The 17,596-nt window shown below is 54.5% G+C and overlaps 7 protein-coding genes across 7 annotated transcripts; 4 read left to right on the forward strand and 3 right to left on the reverse strand.

The window, feature by feature from the left end:
* Nucleotides 1–370: 370 nt before the first annotated feature.
* BBA_02807 (uncharacterized protein) lies at nt 371–2,005 on the forward strand (the record flags this gene model as incomplete). The annotated part of the gene is made up of 1 exon (XM_008597904.1): nt 371–2,005. One exon carries the CDS (start codon nt 371–373, stop codon nt 2,003–2,005), a length of 1,635 nt encoding a protein of 544 aa, XP_008596126.1.
* Nucleotides 2,006–2,468: 463 nt separating this feature from the next.
* On the reverse strand, nt 2,469–4,607 carry BBA_02808 (ABC1 family protein; the record flags this gene model as incomplete). The annotated part of the gene is made up of 2 exons (XM_008597905.1): nt 2,469–2,513; nt 2,574–4,607. The coding sequence occupies 2 exons, from the start codon at nt 4,605–4,607 to the stop codon at nt 2,469–2,471; spliced, it is 2,079 nt and encodes a 692-aa protein (XP_008596127.1).
* Nucleotides 4,608–5,076: 469 nt separating this feature from the next.
* On the forward strand, nt 5,077–6,229 carry BBA_02809 (cytochrome c/c1 heme lyase; the record flags this gene model as incomplete). The annotated part of the gene is made up of 3 exons (XM_008597906.1): nt 5,077–5,163; nt 5,237–5,889; nt 5,947–6,229. 3 exons carry the CDS (start codon nt 5,077–5,079, stop codon nt 6,227–6,229), a joined length of 1,023 nt encoding a protein of 340 aa, XP_008596128.1.
* Nucleotides 6,230–7,025: 796 nt separating this feature from the next.
* On the forward strand, nt 7,026–8,696 carry BBA_02810 (suppressor protein SRP40; the record flags this gene model as incomplete). Its single annotated transcript, XM_008597907.1, has 1 exon — nt 7,026–8,696. The coding sequence occupies one exon, from the start codon at nt 7,026–7,028 to the stop codon at nt 8,694–8,696; it is 1,671 nt and encodes a 556-aa protein (XP_008596129.1).
* Nucleotides 8,697–8,830: 134 nt separating this feature from the next.
* BBA_02811 (penicillin-binding protein) lies at nt 8,831–10,658 on the reverse strand (the record flags this gene model as incomplete). The annotated part of the gene is made up of 3 exons (XM_008597908.1): nt 8,831–9,275; nt 9,391–10,385; nt 10,467–10,658. The coding sequence occupies 3 exons, from the start codon at nt 10,656–10,658 to the stop codon at nt 8,831–8,833; spliced, it is 1,632 nt and encodes a 543-aa protein (XP_008596130.1).
* Nucleotides 10,659–11,362: 704 nt separating this feature from the next.
* BBA_02812 (NADH-ubiquinone oxidoreductase 30.4 kDa subunit) lies at nt 11,363–12,848 on the reverse strand (the record flags this gene model as incomplete). The annotated part of the gene is made up of 2 exons (XM_008597909.1): nt 11,363–12,595; nt 12,660–12,848. 2 exons carry the CDS (start codon nt 12,846–12,848, stop codon nt 11,363–11,365), a joined length of 1,422 nt encoding a protein of 473 aa, XP_008596131.1.
* Nucleotides 12,849–16,492: 3,644 nt separating this feature from the next.
* On the forward strand, nt 16,493–17,542 carry BBA_02813 (putative 2-oxoglutarate/malate translocator; the record flags this gene model as incomplete). The annotated part of the gene is made up of 2 exons (XM_008597910.1): nt 16,493–17,436; nt 17,494–17,542. The coding sequence occupies 2 exons, from the start codon at nt 16,493–16,495 to the stop codon at nt 17,540–17,542; spliced, it is 993 nt and encodes a 330-aa protein (XP_008596132.1).
* Between the last annotated feature and the right edge of the window lie 54 nt (nt 17,543–17,596).

Genomic DNA, 17,596 nt, shown 5'->3' on the forward strand with positions numbered 1-17,596 from the left:
TCACCGCCTGCCCGCCAGTTCCCCGCCAATTGGTGAATTGGCACGGTACTCGGTGCAGCCGTTACATAGCGCCCGCCGCCTGCCCAGTGACGCATACCTATACAGGGCAGCGTCCCATCACCGTCTTCTGCTCCCTTCTTCTTCACCACCACGGTCCGTGTCTCACTACGGAGTACTACCGCAGCCCTCTTGTTCAGCGTTGCATCGAGCTGCCTTTGACCACCCCGACATCGCAGTATCCTGTTTGGTCCACGTTTTCCTGCACCCGCAGACAATTTTCGGTACCCCCCTCTTCGCCGCTCGCCATCCAACCGAATAACCCTGTCGACGCCTCCTCGCTGTGCTGTCAGCGCAGCCTGTTCAACGAACCATGGCGCGAGAAAGAGACGGGGACAGCGCATCTGTAGCACCCGGTGGCCAATCAAAGCATCGCGACGCCGACGCCCACACCGACGTTTCTGCAGCTGCGCCGCATCAACAGCGCCATAAGTCGCAGCACCAAAAGCAGCACCATGTCGGTGGTCGGCTTCATGCCCGCGTCCCCTCCGCCAAGGTCCTGCATACAAAGACGCAACAGCATGGTCAGGCCGCTCCCAGACTGACCAGGCGCACAACCTCTCCCGGCGATCGCGAGACCAACCGTCGCCCAAATTATCACCGTCGTGTCAACAGCGAAGCCAAGCTATCGCACGACAGCTCCTCGGCCAATCTTCCCAAAAGCACTTCACAGTCTAGCCTCAAGCGTAATCGGTCTAGCATTGAAGTATCTAAGCGCAACCGTTCTTCGGAGAAGCTGCATCGCAATACAAGCAGCACTGCCGTGCACAAGCACAAGCCAACTAAATCGCAAGTGACTTTCAACATTGGCGTGGATGACCCGGAAGACGAATGGGTTGATGCGAGCGGTTCCAATTCGCCGCACATGTCACGAAAGGGTTCTATTATCAGCAGCGGGCAATCATCTTTGCAGCGCAATCCCGCGTCCAACGCCAATTCGAGGCCGCAAACACCTAGTGAGCCTGTGCAGCCGCCTACAACCACTTCCCCTTCTGAGCAACAGCGCCTACGTCAAAAAGAATACCTCACGTCTCGCGTACTGAAGCGCACCACGTCCCAGGGCGCAACCACACAGATGGCAACCCAAATGGCGCAGGCCAATCTACCGCGCCATTCTCCGGAATCCGATGGTGCCAACGGATCTCTCTCGGCGTCTGCCAACCAGGATGGGCTGATATCGAGATTTGTCGAGACTCCTGGATCCGGCATTGTTAGCGAAGGCTCGTTCTATAACCCCCAAGGCAGCTCGAGGCAGTTGCCACCGATATCTCCACGAGTTCAATCGTTTTCAAGCCTATCGCAAAACGGCTCGAGGCAACTCATTTCCGAGATTGATGATAGCGCCCTCGTCCCAAAATCCGTGGGACGCAGTACCGCTCCAAGAGCAGAGACATCGCGCACACAACAAAAGCTGAACCTGCAGCGCCAAAGCTCTGCACTTGAGCCTGGGCAAGCTGTAGGCGCTGTAGGCGGCGTTGTCGGGCCTTTAATCGGCATTACCGGTACAGGCTACGACGGTGCCAGTAGCCGTGATCCACGTGTCAACAGGCTGATGGAACGGACCGGTATGGAATATCTTGTGGTGCGGAGGTGTCAGAATCCTATTGCCCGCTCGCTCAACCGGCTCAGCCGCTTGCCTGACATTGAAAGGAGTAAGCGCATACCTCGTCCTGGCACGCCTCTCGCCAACGGCAGAAGGACAGCACCTGAAGCACCCGCTCGACATATGCGTAATGTAAGTATGCCAGACCCGAGACAGGCCGCAGCCTCGCGAAGAGTGGCGACTATACGGAGCAGCGGTGCCGGCTCTAGCTACGATGGCGACGACGCTGCGCGTCTGAGTGAGAGGTTGAGCGGTTCCAGCGCGACGGAGGAGGCTGATGGCACCACCACGTTACTGAGAAACTTGTGGGAAAAGTCCATGGACTTGAGCGCGAGCACCGACTAAGGGTGCTTTCACTAACCGAACGGAGATAACTATGTCATTGATACTTGTTACAATCTCGTTTTACTGTCACGGCCTTACTTTTTCTAGCCTATGCATGGTGTGGTTTTTCTTGGGATTACGGAGTCCATGGTTGCTCTGGTGTCTCATGGCAAGAGCAAGTTACTGGTAGCTTTCTGGTTGGCAGAGCCCGCTTTGAACATAGATTTCTATATAAAGATACATATCAGGTTGATTTTTTCACTGCAATGTGGTCGCATTCAACGGTAATTAAACATGGACGATTGAGGGCTGAAGATTCTTGGATCGAAGAAAGTCGTTGCGCGGGGTAGTTTTAACGAACTGGTCTGAGACAAAACATGTTAAAACGTGTGGATCATTAATAGTTTCGTCGTTTTTGAATAGAAGAGATTCTATGCTACACTTGAAAAATCTAATAAATGGAATTGTCTTGACAGCTGTATGTCTAAACATTTGGAGACAAAAGATCGTATTTGACACATCGTTCGACCTGGCCGTTGTTAGTGGTGTGCTAAACTTTGCAATCAAGGGAGCAGGAAAAGAAACTCACATCTTCAATGCTTGCCTGCAGAAACTTTCTCGTCTCCAAACCAACCCACAATAGGATCATGGAAAAATCACCGCCACCACCCGCGCCTTGCGTACTGAGCTGGCGCAGGATGGGGAGGGAGCTGCTCAGCAGGTCGACGTCGGGGTTTAGGCTGCGGCCGATGCCCTCGAGCAGCAGGATGCTGATGACGACGTTGACAAAGTCGCCCTCGAGGCGGACGTGGTGGCCGCGGACCATGGCGAGCACCTGCTGCAAAATGTCGCCAATCTTGACGTTGCCGAGGGCGAGTGTGCGGCTCTTGACGCTGAGGACCAGGTGCTGCATCTTGAGCGCAAAGACCTCCTTGTCGAGCACGGCGTCGGGCTGGCGGCAGCGCTCGCACATGAGGTGGCCGGCCTTGTAGCCGTCAAACTCGGCGACGGCGCGGAAGAGATCCAAAAAGTTTTTGCGGTTCGTGGCGTTGAGCTCCGTGACGAGGCCCGTGTCGATGAAGACGAGCTGCGGCCGGAAGCCCTCGGCGTCAATCTTGGCCAGCTCCGCCTGCCAGGCGTCGCGGTCGGCGCGGTACGGCCGCAGGCGCTCGAGCACCTCCTCGGTCACGTCGGATGGGTCCACGCCGGGCGGCGGCGCGTCGGGCGCGTGCCGCATGGGCGGCAGCTCGGGCAGCTCGGGCTTGGCCGAGCGGTAGAATCGCACCATGATGTTGCCCGGGTGCAGGTCGGCGTGGACAAAGTTGTCGAGGAGCAGCATGCGCAGAAAGGCATCCAGGCCCTCGTCGGCAATGTCGTGCTGGAACACGCCGCCGCCATTTTCCATAAAGTCGGCGAGAGGAATGCCTTGGGCAAACTCCTCAATCAGCACGTTGCGAGTCGTAAAGTCGGTGTAAGGATAAGGGAACCAGGCCGTGGACCGGTCCTTGAAGTTTTGTCGAAAGGTGGCCAGGTTTGCCGCCTCGATACGTAGATCAAGCTGCAGCTTCATCATCTCGCCAAACTGCTCCACCTCGCCGGGTAATGATAGCCACTCCATGGTCGGGATGGCATTCAGCATGGATGCAAAGAACCCCATGATGCGCAAGTCGCGTCTAACTGTTCGCTCAACATGGGGATGAAGCACCTTGATAGCGACATATGTCGAGGGCACGCGGCTAGGTGAGCTCAGGAGCACCGTCTTGACATGATGCTTGACATTGTCCGCCATGTGCTTGTCTTTGGCAATGTCCGAGTCGGCCGGCGAGGCCAGGTCCGGCTTCAGCTTGGCCTTGTATACCTGCGCAATTGCGCCGACGCCGAGGGGCTTCTCGTCAAACTCGTCAAATATCTCCTCAAACGGACGGCCGCCAAAGGCCTCTTCGACCGTCGCCCTCGTCACCCGCATCGAGTGGGCGGGCGCGTTGGAGTGCAGCTTGGACATTGTGTCGCAAAGCTCGTTGGGGAAGATGTCGGACCGCGACGCCGCCCACTGGCCGAGCTTGATAAAGGCCGGGCCCGCCAGCTCCATGGCCTTGACCAGGAAGCTGTACCACCAGAGCGTGCCCTGGCGCTCATCGTCGCGCTCCGGGAGGCGGCGTCCGAGCCACATCATGGGCACAGACACGATGACCGGTACGAAGATGGCGACGAGGTGAAGGAACCGCACGCCGGTGAAGATGGGCTCCCAGATGTAAAAGTCGATGAACAGCAGCACCTTGTGCATCAGCCGCGATATCCCCCGGTCGTCATCATCTATCGTCTTGCGAATCTCCTCTCGCGACAGCTCCAGCATGCGGAGCTCGCCCGTCTCATTGGTACCGCCATTATCCTTGCGCGCGAGCTCGACAAAGGTCGCCGTGCCAATGGCAGCCGCGCCGGCCGACGCGCGCAGTGTCGAGCTGCCGCTGCCCCTGCTTTTGCTGCCGCCGCGCCACGGTATCTGGCGCGGCGTGTGCAGTCGACGCGCGCATTGCAGCCGAATAAATGACGTCGGTTTGAAGCCCTGTGCTTGTCGAAAACCCGACCGGGCAGTGAACCTGCCGAGCAGGAGCTCAACCCTCATCTCTATGGGCTAATCGACGTAATTCTCGTATGCGCCGTTGTTTTCATGCTCGAGCTGGTAGCAATGCGTCATAAAATGTTGTATGTTGAGGGCTCCGGCGTGTGCCGGCAGACAGCTTCGAGTATTGCCGTTGAAGCCGTTCACTTGCAAGTCAGTGACGTAGGTACATGTGCAGGGGCAAACCTAACTAAGCCCAGCCGGAGGAAAAAGAGCAGAAAGCATGAAAGCTGACTGTTAGTGCCTGGGCTAGTCCGACACACATCTCCTAACAATCCCGATGCCGCAGCCTGGTTCGCGGCACGCCCCACGGGCTCGCCGTCATGGCGCGATAAGATTAGAAATTTCTCCCCGTCCCTTTATTAGTCGCAGGGTGGCGCTGTTTGTCCCTTTTGGACAGCCAATCTTGATCTGCGCATTTGCAGCATATCCATTTTCAACCTTTTGCCCAGTTATACGACAGAACCTCACGATGGGATGGTTCTGGGCTGATCAAATTCCCGCTGCCGGGCATATGTCCAGCGGTCACCCGGCAGCCCTGACTGGCATGGAGCCTCCTGTAAGCACTGCGCGTGTGCGACGAAGTAATGAAAGCGCCCAACTTTGAAAGCTAATGCGACCTTCATCAATAGGCTAGCTGCCCGATGCATAAAAAGTCGCTTGATAAGCTGATTCCCGGCACCGAAGCGACGAAATCTGCGCCTCCCCTCCCTTCCACGTCCGGCTGCCCCGTTCCCCATGACCAGCGCGCCGCGGCCGTTGCTTCGGCCACGTCGAGACCAGCAGCAACCGCCTCGGAGCCCAAGTCGATCCTGTCGCAGCTTAACCCTCTCAACTACATGTTCTCCGACCTGTCACAGAAGCCGGCGCACAACCAGACGCACGCGCTGCCCACATCACGCGAGGAGTCGACCATTCCAAAGGGCGATGGCCATGGCACGTGGGAGTATCCCTCCCCTCAGCAAATGTACAATGCGCTACTGCGCAAAGGCTACGCGGACACGGATATCACGGCTGTCGAGTCCATGGTCTCTGTCCACAACTTCCTGAATGAGGGCGCCTGGGCGGAAATCGTCGGTTGGGAGCAGCGCTTCCACCGCGGTCTCTACAGGGGCTGGCAGCTGTGCAAGCGAGGCGAGGAGCACTTCGAAGAGGAGATGGATCGTAACTGGGACGGCAAGGAGCCCGAACCTAGTCTTATCCGATTCCAGGGCAGACCAAAAGACATGACGCCCAAGGCGGCCATGCTCCAGGTTCTGGGCTGGATTTATCCGTCCAAGTTTGGGTACGTTGTCTTTGCCGCGGAACCGTTTCAGTGTAAAATTTGCCTAACAATTTCTAGAACCGAGCCGCCTTTTGACCGACACGACTGGTATATCTCGCGCGAAGTCAACGGCGAGCAGAAGGAGATTCGATACGTCATTGACTACTACTCTGACGATGCGGACGAGAGCGACGAGCCAGTCTTCTACCTCGATGTCCGTCCAGCGGCTACACCACAGGGAGCTGCCGAGAGGATTATCCGATGGAGCAGCGACGTATGGTGGAAGGCTATCGGTGGTGATGTGCGAGAGCAGAATCCGCAACCATTCTTCCGCCACAACTCTCCCAAGCCATTTGGTTAAATGATTGGTCGACTCTCTATGAGCCGTCTCTTTCACCTCATTTGCATAATTTTTTTTTTTTCACGGATTAGCGATGCGACACATGTAAAGAGGCTTTCTCTTCCCTCTCCGCTCCAAAATGGTGGATGTATTTGTACTTATATTGTATGTCAGAGTGTAATATTCACCAAGAGAAAACGTCCATCTAGAGTATCTTCTTTCTTCCTCACTCCAAATACGTCTCGATTCAAGTTGTTCCAGTTTGCGGGCTGTTACTTTGATGAGATCCCATGAGCGTCAACCATTTCAACAAGTTTTTTCACCACAGTCCTGGTGTGCGCCGGTGCTCAGCATTATTATGACACGATGAAAATTTGCTGGCGCCAAACTCTTTAAAACTCTGCTTTATAAAAAGGATTCTACTGATTTTACTAATTCTACCACTTCGACTGCTTCGACTGCTTCGACTGCTTCGACTGCTTCGACTGCTTCGACTGCTTCGACTGCTTCGACTGCTTCGACTGCTTCGACTGCTTCAACTACTTCTACTAATTCTAGTATATTATAGGCCACCTGGGCCATCTTTTCCCTTTTCCACGTTGCTTCACAGAATACCTTAATAGATCGGTACCTTGATCCAGGGTACTGGATTGGGCGACCGTTTTGGCAGCTACCAGCTGGTTGTCAAAGGCTAAAAGGGACCCGCTAAAAAGTTGACCTGGGCATCGAATTTTATCTTCTGCTTGGACCAAAGTCCAAGCGACCTGGACGACAAAAAAGGGCCTTCCAGTCTGCGCTTCATACGCCGATATTGATTATGACGGCAGAGGCTGCGACGAAGCCTAAGACTCCGTGCACCGTGTCTCCAGAGACCACAGAAGACGGCTACGTTCGCCTGCACATCACTCCGTTTGACGCCGACCTGCTGAAGATCGTCGTGCCAGCTACCGCTCTCCCCAACGCCCGCAACATTTCCTATCATTCGATCGAAACATTTCCCGAAAGGCGATTTGGCTTTGTTGAGCTGCCGCAGATGGACGCCGACAAGATCAAGAAGAAGCTGAATGGCATGGTACTGAAGGGCAGCAAGATGCGCGTCGAAAAGGCCCGTCCTGAAAAGCGCATCGAGCCCGACCCGGCGGATGACGCTGATAAGGCTGGGAAAAAGTCAAAGGTACAGAAGGACAGCGATGATGCGGCGCGACCGAAGAAGCGCAAGCGCGAAATGGGTGTCATTGACGGCGTCATGCTTGACGACCGCAAAGTCAAGCGTGGGTGGACGGAGCCCGCCGACTATAAAAACAAGAAGAAGAGCAAGGACAGCTCCAAAGAAACCAAGAGCACCGAAAAAGACGGCAAGCGAAAGCAATCGAGATCAAAGTATATCGAAAAGGAGGAGTGTCTTCTCAAGACAAGAATGCCCCCCAACGAGATGCGAAATCTTCCCGAAGAAGATGCCAGCATCAGCAAGAAGAAAAAGAAGGGTTCTTCCAGACAAGTTACGGTTCATGAATTCGAAAAGACTACAAAATACATGAGCTTCCTCCGGTCGGCTGCTCCCGAGACTGAGGGCAAACCTGCGACAGAATTTATCGAGGGCAAAGGTTGGGTAGACGAAGATGGAAATGTGGTGCAAGTTGTTAAGGCCAAGGAAGTGCCAAAGCCACAGCCCAAAAAGGCAAAGAAAAAGCAAGTGGCGTCTCCGGAGCCCGAGTCTGAAGATGAGAGCTCTAGTGAGAGCGACACTTCCTCGGACGATACTTCGTCCGAGGAGGAATCTGAGGACGAGCCATCGGAGGAAACAGAGAGGCCAAAGTCGAAAAAGGTGGCCGTTGATGCCAGTGACGGAAGCTCTGAAAGCGATGCCTCTGATTCGGGCAGCGATAGCTCCGAGACGGAAACCCATGCGCCAGAGACGGCAAAACACGCCGCCTCCAAGCCCCTGGTGATTGACATTCCACCCCCTCCCATTACACCCAAAGCTGTACATCCCCTGGAAGCGCTTTATAAGCGTCCCAAGCCCGATGAAAACGGGACCACGACTCCCGGCGCAGACAAGGGTGGCTTTAGCTTCTTTGGCGGAGACGACAACGAGGAAGCGGAAGAAGAGGACACTGTCGACAGTGGGATGCCTTCTGTGCCCATGACGCCCTACACGAAGCAAGATTTCGAATGGCGCAACATCCGTAGCGCTGCACCGACCCCCGACACGGTTCATCCCGCGCGCATGCGCAGCTTCTTCCCTCCGATGGACGAGGACGCAGAAATGGCCGAGGCCGAGGAGGAAGAAGAAGAGGACGACGACGACAACGACGAGGGCGCGGACGACGGTGCTGGTGCTCCTGACGGGCAGGCAACGAGCGACTTTCAACAGTGGTTCTGGGAGAATAGACGCGACCTCAACCGGTCTTGGATGACGCGGCGAAAGACGGCGGCAAAGGAAAAGCGGCACCGTGATAACAAGGCACGGGCTTCGAAAGCAGTATAGATGTAAATCTTACATGAGTTATTTTGCATATATACGTCTACATGAATTCAGAAGCAGCATATTCCAGTTTGTGTGTCTGTCTCAAAGCAGTGCTGTGCCCAGAATTTCTAGGTCAAACTTACGCACACACACACTCAGCTCTTCCTAGAAAAGATAATCTCATCAGGCACCCTGCCGGCTACTTCTTCCGCCGCCAGCTTCATGTTTATGCTCTTGACTGCGCCATTCACAGCCGTCTCGACGCGCGCCGCGTACGCAGCACTCGGCCTCGCCGTGTCGACGTAGCCGTAGCGCCAAACGGCCCAGTAGTCGCCCGATGCGTGCTCGAACCGCCACTGCACGGGGAATGCCAGGTTCTTGCGGTCCGCCACGAGAATGCGCTCGGCGGCAGCAGCGTTTCTGGGATTACTGGCCTCGTCGAGCCGGAGATGGAGCGTGCCGTAGCCCGGGTGGTGGTACTCGCCCACCAGGGCGTTGAGCGCGTGGGTGGACGGCAGTGGAGGGCTTGGCCGGTCGGGGAAGAGGGTGTCGATTGCGTCGTCGATGGCCTTTTCAGACGCAGCGAGCTTCTCTTTCCAGCTATGCGACAAATTCCGCGGTTAGTCTCACAGAGGAAAGAGAAAGAAAGGAAGAGAAATGTGAAAAGACGAGACGGAACAGAGTGAATGGCAGCAAAGAAAAAAAAAACACGTACAATTTGGAAACGTTGAAACGATTGGCCTCGGGTGTGCCGATACGATCCTCTATGAGCTTCCGCGCAATGACGTGTCGCACCTCGTTGGGCTGATTGAGAAAGATGACCAGGCCGTATCTGAGCTCCGGCAGCCAGACGACATTGGCACCGTGGCTCTCCGTCGACCCCGTGTGATAAAGGAGCACGTGGCCGTGGATCGTGGTACGCAGCCAGGCGAGGCCATACAGGTTAATATCCAGGCCCTGCAGAGGTTCCGTCTCGGGCTGGACAATCATCCTGGGCCTGCGAATGTCGGCGTGCACGCTTCTCGACAGCGGTGCCGTTTCGTCAATGAGGCACGCGAGCCACTTTGTGTAGTCCTCGACGGTGGACAGCTCCGTGCCGGCGCCGCTGACGCCGGGGGCGTCCCAGAGAGGGTACTCGCCAAACTCTTGCCGCTCGCGGTTCCAGTAGTATCCTCTGGCGACGGAGGCGTGCTTGGACCGGTCCACGTCTCGCAGGTTGAGAAACGTCGAGGTCATGCCGAGCGGCTCCCACAGCACCCTCTGCAGCGTCTGGCGGAGGGGCTCGCCGGTCAGTGTTTCGAGCACGTGGGCGAGCGTGACGTACATGAAGTTATTGTAGACCCATTTCGTCCTTGGTTCGTACGTGAGGGGAAAATGCCGAACAATACGCACGATATCTTGCAAAGTCGCCGTCGCATTGGTCTCATTCAGCGTGTTGGGCAGGGCATCGATGTGGCCGGACAGGCCGGTGCGATGGCTCGCAGCATCTTCGAGAGTGACATGTGCCGCGGCCCACTCGTTGCTGACAACAAAGTCGTCGCGGATAATGGACGAGATGGGAGTTTCCCACCCACGGGAGAGAGCCGGATATGTCTGGTTGTCAATTACCTGGGCGAGCGTGGCTGCGACTTGCGCTTTCGTGGTCGAGCCCACATACCACAACGTATCGGTGGTAGCGGGCACGTTGGGGAGTTGGGCATATCCATAAGCCTTTGATTCGCACCCATGTCAGTCAGTAACCAGCAGTTTTCATCTCGAGAAGTGGTGCGTGGGCACGCAGATTGCACCTACCTTGGTGTAAGAACGCCCAGAGTCAACAACACCAATGGCCAAGCCCGCAACTTTCCATTCGTCCAGCAGGGCTTCCACATATTTGTCAAACTGAGTTGTGAATGGGCTCTGGCCCTGTGAGATAGAGTTTTGGCCATGCCCGAGAGGGGCTTGATTGCTAGCTGGTGTAGCATCAACAGTTGCGAATGACATGGCTGTCGACAAAACAAGCCGTTTGGGCAATCTCATGGCAAGCAATATCTCGGCCTATTCTTGATGCAATTGCGCACACGGGACGGAAGATGGGGAAGAAGAACAGCAAGCAGGATGTAGCGCCCGGTGCGCAATTTATGCAGCCCTAGAGTTGTCTCAGTTGGAGATGAAAGAGGCTTTGTGAGGCCCAGATGACGAACTCATGCAGGAACTGGCTGCCCCGCACAACATTACGGTGTGCAAAGGGTTTGTGCAGGTACAGCCTCTAAAGCCATGCTCACTTTGCAAAAAGAATTGAGTACATTATATCAGTTGCTTGGTACTCCAAAATTCAAGGCCCCCCTCATCTCTCGATTGAGTCTGGGCTCGGAAGACTGAGCCAGCTTTTCTCAATGGCACCAACCCAACGGCAGACCAACAGCTGATGGAGAGTTTCCTGGGCCTGGAGCAGAGGATGAAGCTCCATCCTCCATGTTATAAGAGACACCTCGAAGCGCGTTTGGACGTTGGGTTCAGTGGACATAATTGCTGGATCAAGTCGATTTCGCCGCTTTGTCAGTCGTAGGCACCATGGTACGGCGAAATGGACTCAGCGAAGAATAAAACAGCAATCTATCATGTACATAGTATTGATCATGACGAAGAATAAAATGTCCTATGCATAACAATTTTCCTACAAACGCCGTTGCCCCTTATGCAGAGCTCTAATCAAAAACAACCTTTGAACCCGCAAAGGCCGCAGCCTTTTGCGACTCTTTAGCCTTTTTCCGCGCCTCCCAGCTAGGATGCAAAGGACCTTGATCGTCACGCTTCTTTGGCGGTGGCGGCGGTCGTCTCGTCTCCTGCTGCTGCCCGCCGCCGCCGCCGCCGCCGCCGCCCGACGCCGACGAGAACGGGTTCCTGACGCCCTTTTTCCACGGCGTCCTGCTGTCACCAGCATCGACGGCGCCGCGCTTCATATCCCAGCCGTCGTCGCGGCCGCGGCCCTTGTTTCTGGCCGCGTCCTGGAGGTGCTTGGCGCGGCTGCCGTACTTTTGCGCCCAGATGGCGCGGCGGGCCTGCTGGCCGCGGCGCTTCTTGGGCGGCGCGACGTCAACGTCCGACGCCGACTCGGACCCGGACACGTAGCCGCCCATGAGGGACGGCAGGAACGTCGAGCCGGTGGGTTGGCCGCCGGCGGTGGCCGAGGTTGCTTTTTTGGAGCGTTTCCGTTGCGGCTCGGGAGAGGACGAGAGGGAGACGCCGCGGGAGGTGACCTTTTTGTCGCTTGCGGCTTTGGTGCGAGGCTCGTGGTCGTCGTCGTCGCTGTCGACTGCGTCGTCCGGTTCAGAGTCGCCGCCCGACAGGGAAATGTCGTCGAGATTGACCGTTTCTTTCCCGCGATACTTTTCCCATAGGCGGGCGCGCTCCTCGTCATCCTCGTCCTCGTCCTCGTCGGAGGAACTACCTAGCAAGCCGTCTAGAGCCGAGATGTCGTTTTCTTGGGCGACTTCTGCGTCGCTATCGAGATCTTGTACAGCCGGGACCGCGTTTTCATCATCGTCATCGTCGGTGCTGAAGCCTTCGAAATCGGTCTCGTCCTCATTGTCGACGGGGGTTGTCTTCTGGTCCGCCTTTACTGGCACTGGCTCGGCTTCTTGAGCATTTTCCGTCTTTTCTTTTCGCTCGCGCTTTCCCTTTGCGCCCTTTTGTGGAACAGGAATATCTAGCGCCTCGCAGACAAATGTAATGGCCTTGTCGACAGCCTTCTTGACGCCGTCGCGATTGTAGAGGCCGCTGGTGACGTTGTGGAGCACCAGCCGCTCGTCTTCGGCCAGTTCTGGTTTCGCAACTCCCTTCTTGAGCTGTGCGGGGAGGTCTTCGTGGTTCGCAATCGATTTAATCCTGAGTAGCGAAGAATATAGGTGCGCGCGCGCAGTCTGGTGTAGGTCTAATGACTGCAAGAAAAACACAGGTCAGCAACGCCATTGCGCAAACACACACTGCTGTACTGGTTCACACCTTGAGTACGTTAATGTCTCTCTCGAGTGCCGCTTTCTTCTCCGGATCTTTATCAAAAGCGCGCTGTCTCTTGCTCATACGCTGGCGTTCGAAGCCTTTGGCCTCCTTGAGAGCGCGAGCAATATCTTCCTGGAGCTTCTCCAGGTGTCGTAGGGACAAGGAGTCGGCTCCTCTCTTCCTCTTGGCCATACCGCAGGGACTGAAGAGCTTTTGGAAATGCTGCTTGAATAGAACGAAGCAGACTTATCTGGCAAGTGGCGTCTCGATTTCGTGTTGGGTGTCGTCTGTTTGGCCGGAAGGATTGACGTCAACGGTCTCTGATCAACCACCAACTTTTTTTTTTTCTTTAGCTCTGCGATGCCGATCGGGGTCCGGTACAGTGGGGCTTCGCTGGAGCGGCCTTGAGGTGCAGCTTTCATTGCCATTGCGACTAATAGGTATGTTTAAGCATTTTGATCATTTGTCTGAGTTTTAACACACATTTGATTTCCTCGGAATCTGACTATTGCATTTCTAGTTTTGCATGATCTTCCGTGTGAGAGTGCCGGTATGCCGTTCGCTTGAATACCTGTTGAGCACTACGACAACACTCTTAACAAGCCCATTCGCAGAAGCCATGTAATCATACTGAAAATTAGTTATTACTATTGCGCTGAGTATTGAATGACTTGGCTGAGACTTTCTCGGTCATCTACGCTCTTCAATTGTCGAAATACAATATTGTCTTGCAGATTCGGAAATCGCAGGTATCAGCATACCCTACAAAGCACATTGACTAGTTCTCCATTTGCATGGCATTCTGAAGTACAAGGCGGCGCATTAACACGGGTTAAATCGCAGAGGAATGCTGCGCAAACTTTCTTTATTACATTGATGAGTAGTCTTGGAGCCCGAATATCGGGTTGAGCTTATGACGCGAATAGCCGCTTTTCGCCGCACGCCGTTGTCGGCTCGAGTCTCGGTGGTGAAAGTTCCTCCCGACATGGAGATTGTTTGACGCCCGCAATCTTAGCAAGCTAATGATTTAGATTACGGCTTGATAAAGTTTCGATGACAGCAGGAAAATAGAGCGCCAGTGATGGGCCATTGCGCGATGGCCCGATGGGTACAATTCATAGTTGGAGCTATGGCTCCTGATCAAGGTTTCATTCCGCCGCGGCCTCGGCTGTTGATGCAAAAAAGAATCTTGATCCTTTCCATTTGTTGACGCTAGGTTTCGTAGCATCGCGACTTTTCCCGGATTGCGCCGTGATGCTTCACGGTAAAGTCGCGTAGAAGCGTCAAGCCACAAAGTTGACAGCAACAAAGGCTCGAAGCAACCGATACTTGACTAGGTAGTTACTCAGCTTTACTTGGCTGTTTGCAATTCGGCATGCGTGTTTGTACTTGGGCTCGAGAAAAGTCCGCCAGTTTTGGGATGCCAGTAGAAGCCTGGCGCATCTCGGGTTTACGGGCAATTCACGGCGTATGACGACACGGTAGACTTGACTACATTGAGTCTCAGCCAGCTCTTAATTGTTGAAAATTGCAGTCGCCGTCGTCTGGAGTACCTCACGTCACGTCACTGCTCCATCAACAGCTGCAGCTCACCCCCAAACCCCCAAGCCTTGCGCTGCAGCGGAGCTATCATGGGCTAGAATGGCCAGTTAGCGGCGAGGAACCCCCGCACGACGGGGAGCCTATCGAATTCACAGTGCTGATGCAGCCTTCCACCAGGCGATCGGACCCATCAATACGTTTGCTTGACGGCACTTGTAGGTCCAGGCCATTTTGAATGCTCGCCTAATTTCGGAGTAGAGACGAAGCTGTCGTCGCGGTAGGTGCTAGACAGACAGCTGGCAGCCAGGACAGCGCCGTCGCTGGGAGAAGGAAGCCACTATTGATGCTTCTACGGTGCGGAGAAAACAACACAAACACAAGTGCTTTGCAATAAATAATAATAGAGCAATTATGCAGCCATGTACGTACTTGCGTCTATGGCCTACATCTGTACCATGAATGTACCCCAAACTTACTTGGCCTTTTGTTGCCCAGCCGAGCCAGGTCTAGAATACCGACTACCCCAAGCCATGCCCAGGCTAGTCCGTCAATCACTTTGCTGTCAATGGAATATAGCGGTCGCATGTTTGTATCTCACAGGCAACCCGGTTGCAGCAGCTCCGTTTCTCTGTTGTAATGCGTCGGCTTTTGCAGAAAATGGCCACCCAAGACAGAAGACGCCGTGATTCGCAGGGCGTGTAAGAGAGAGCAGCCGCGGCACCAGCAAAACCCATGAGAGCATCGCGACACTTTACACCTTATATCTGGTGCCTGATGATCCTCAATAAGCATTCTGCTACTGCATTTCTCCTGCCGAGGGCGCAAAAGATTGAAAGGGACCGTCAAAAGCAGCGGCGTTCTTCCAGACCCAGGCCAGGCCCAGGATACAGGAATAGTGTAGCAATGATGCAGACGAAAACAAGCCCAAGGCACGCAAAGAAAAAGATGGTGTGCTACAAACACCATGTTTATCACTGCTTTCAACCCCGCAGTCTCAAAACGGGTTTGGGGGTGGCATTGGCTTTTTTTGCGCCAGCGTCGTGGCTGCCACCCTCCACACCATCTCAGACTGATAATCCGTGACTGGTGACTGGCCAGAAAACTCAGAGAGCGACTTGGGCACTTGGGGTGGCCATTCCACTAGTATGGTTTCTTTCATTACCTGCCTTTTGCCGCTTGCATGTACCGGCCGTGTACTCTCTACTGGCCCTCTTCGTGTTTTTCATCAACTTGTGAGGGAGGGCTCCGGATCGCCACGGCGCGGCGGTTCGGCATCAGCTCTCCCAAATGCGCACTCACTACTCACTGATCAACGGCCAGCCAGCTGGCAGCCTGGCACGCGCCTGCTTTCTCCTCATTCCTGACCCCTCCTCGTCCCTGATCTTGCGACACCTTGAATTCTAGATTTTTCAACACTTGATTTCTAAATACCTTTTCGAGTCCGTTTTTGTCTGTCGCTGCGAGCGCTCCTCAAATTCTTTGACTCGACTTTCCATTGAACTTTCCCAGCAGCCTTGAAGCTGTGTTAGTGCCACATTTATTAGACGGCCGACCAGCCCTGCCTGCTTGCTTTCCGGTAGCAGACTGTTTTTCAACAACTAAAAATCAACACATAAAAAAGCAAGACATTGGCCTGCGCAGAATTCGCTGTCAAAAATCAAGAGAAGGGCACCGACTCATCTTGATCACTCATCCAAGTGCGTACGTCATCAACCCATTCCCATTCTATTACACACAGCTCCTCTGCATCCAACGGCCCATCGCCAGGACGAGCTTGGCCTATTCATGGTTACAAAGAGCTAAGATCTGACCTACTATTGATAAAGACTTTTGGCGACGCTACAAATCGTTGAGCTCTTTACCGGTCATTCTGTTTGGTAAGCTTCATGTCACAACTTGCGACCCAGTTCTGCTCCATGTTCCGTTTGCTGCCGGCGGGCGGATCCCATCACGAATCCACATTACACATGAGTTGTAAATGAGAGCCGCATCAAAGACGGTTACGCTTTAGCCTCCAGGCTCCGTTTTCGCAGTCCTCAACGACTGTGTAGTTGTTCAGCGGCCAAACGTGGCTTGTTGGGCTGCCGCGAGACAATGCCGTGAAGCCAAGAGTCTGTGCCAGCTCGGTCGCATCCGGCACATTTCGTTTCATACATGACTCTCCCCTCTTTCTAGTCTTGTCTTCAGTTCTTGCATCAGACTCGTCTTTCTTATCAGCTAACAGCTAAATGCAGACTTCGACGGAATCACAACTCTCTCTCTCTTCAAAGCCCGGAACCAACCCAACGCTCATCATGACTACCGGGCCTTTGAAACAAGCGGCCGAGTCCGCTCGATCGAGAAGCTCTGAGATCATAAAGAGCGATACTGTTGCTGGCATTTCAAAATTTATCCATACTCCCTACATGGTGGCAGCTCTCCCATTCATCAATGGCGGTATTAGTGGCATGGTGGCCACCACAGTTATTCAGCCCGTCGACATGGTCAAAGTCCGCATCCAGCTTGCTGGCGAAGGCACTGCATCAGGCCCAAAGCCGAGCCCGATTGCTGTTGCTCGTCAAATCGTGGCCAGTGGCAAGTTTTTAGATTTGTACACTGGTCTATCCGCTGGACTTTTGCGTCAAGCGGTATATACAACAGCTCGTCTAGGCTTCTTCGACACCTTCATGGGCTCATTGGGCTCCCGAGCCAAGGCTGAAGGCCGAAGTGTTGGATTCAAAGAGCGTGCCACTGCCGGTCTCGCTGCTGGCGGTCTCGCTGCCATGATTGGAAACCCGGCAGATCTTGCCCTCATTCGCATGCAGAGTGACGGCTTAAAGCCCCTTGCCGAGCGCAAGAACTACAAGTCCGTCATTGATGCTCTGTCATCCATCGCCAAAAGTGAAGGCGTTGGTGCACTCTGGGCTGGTGCGGCTCCCACTGTCGCCCGAGCCATGGCCCTCAATTTCGGTCAGCTTGCCTTCTTCAGCGAAGCCAAGGTTCAGCTGAAGCAAAAGACGGATCTATCTCCTCGGATGCAGACTCTCACCGCGAGTGCCACGGCTGGCTTCTTTGCCTCATTCTTCAGCTTACCCTTTGACTTTGTCAAGACGCGACTACAGAAGCAGCAAAAGGGACCTGATGGAAAATTGCCGTACAAGGGAATGGCAGACTGCTTTTCCAAGGTAGCTAAGCAAGAAGGTCTGCTGCGATTCTACCGTGGTTTCGGTACATACTACGTCCGCATTGCGCCTCACGCGTAAGTTCACTTACACGCAGCTGGCTGTGACATGTTCGCTAACCAATGTCTTGGCAGCATGGTAACTTTGATTGTTGCCGACTACCTTGGTTGGCTCACAAAGTAATTTGTAAATTTTCTGACGACTTTATGTTGCTTTCTTTTGTTTTCCTTGCTTGTG

Source organism: Beauveria bassiana (genome assembly GCF_000280675.1).
Source record: "Beauveria bassiana ARSEF 2860 unplaced genomic scaffold BBA_S00006, whole genome shotgun sequence".
In the NCBI taxonomy this organism is placed as follows: domain Eukaryota; kingdom Fungi; phylum Ascomycota; class Sordariomycetes; order Hypocreales; family Cordycipitaceae; genus Beauveria; species Beauveria bassiana.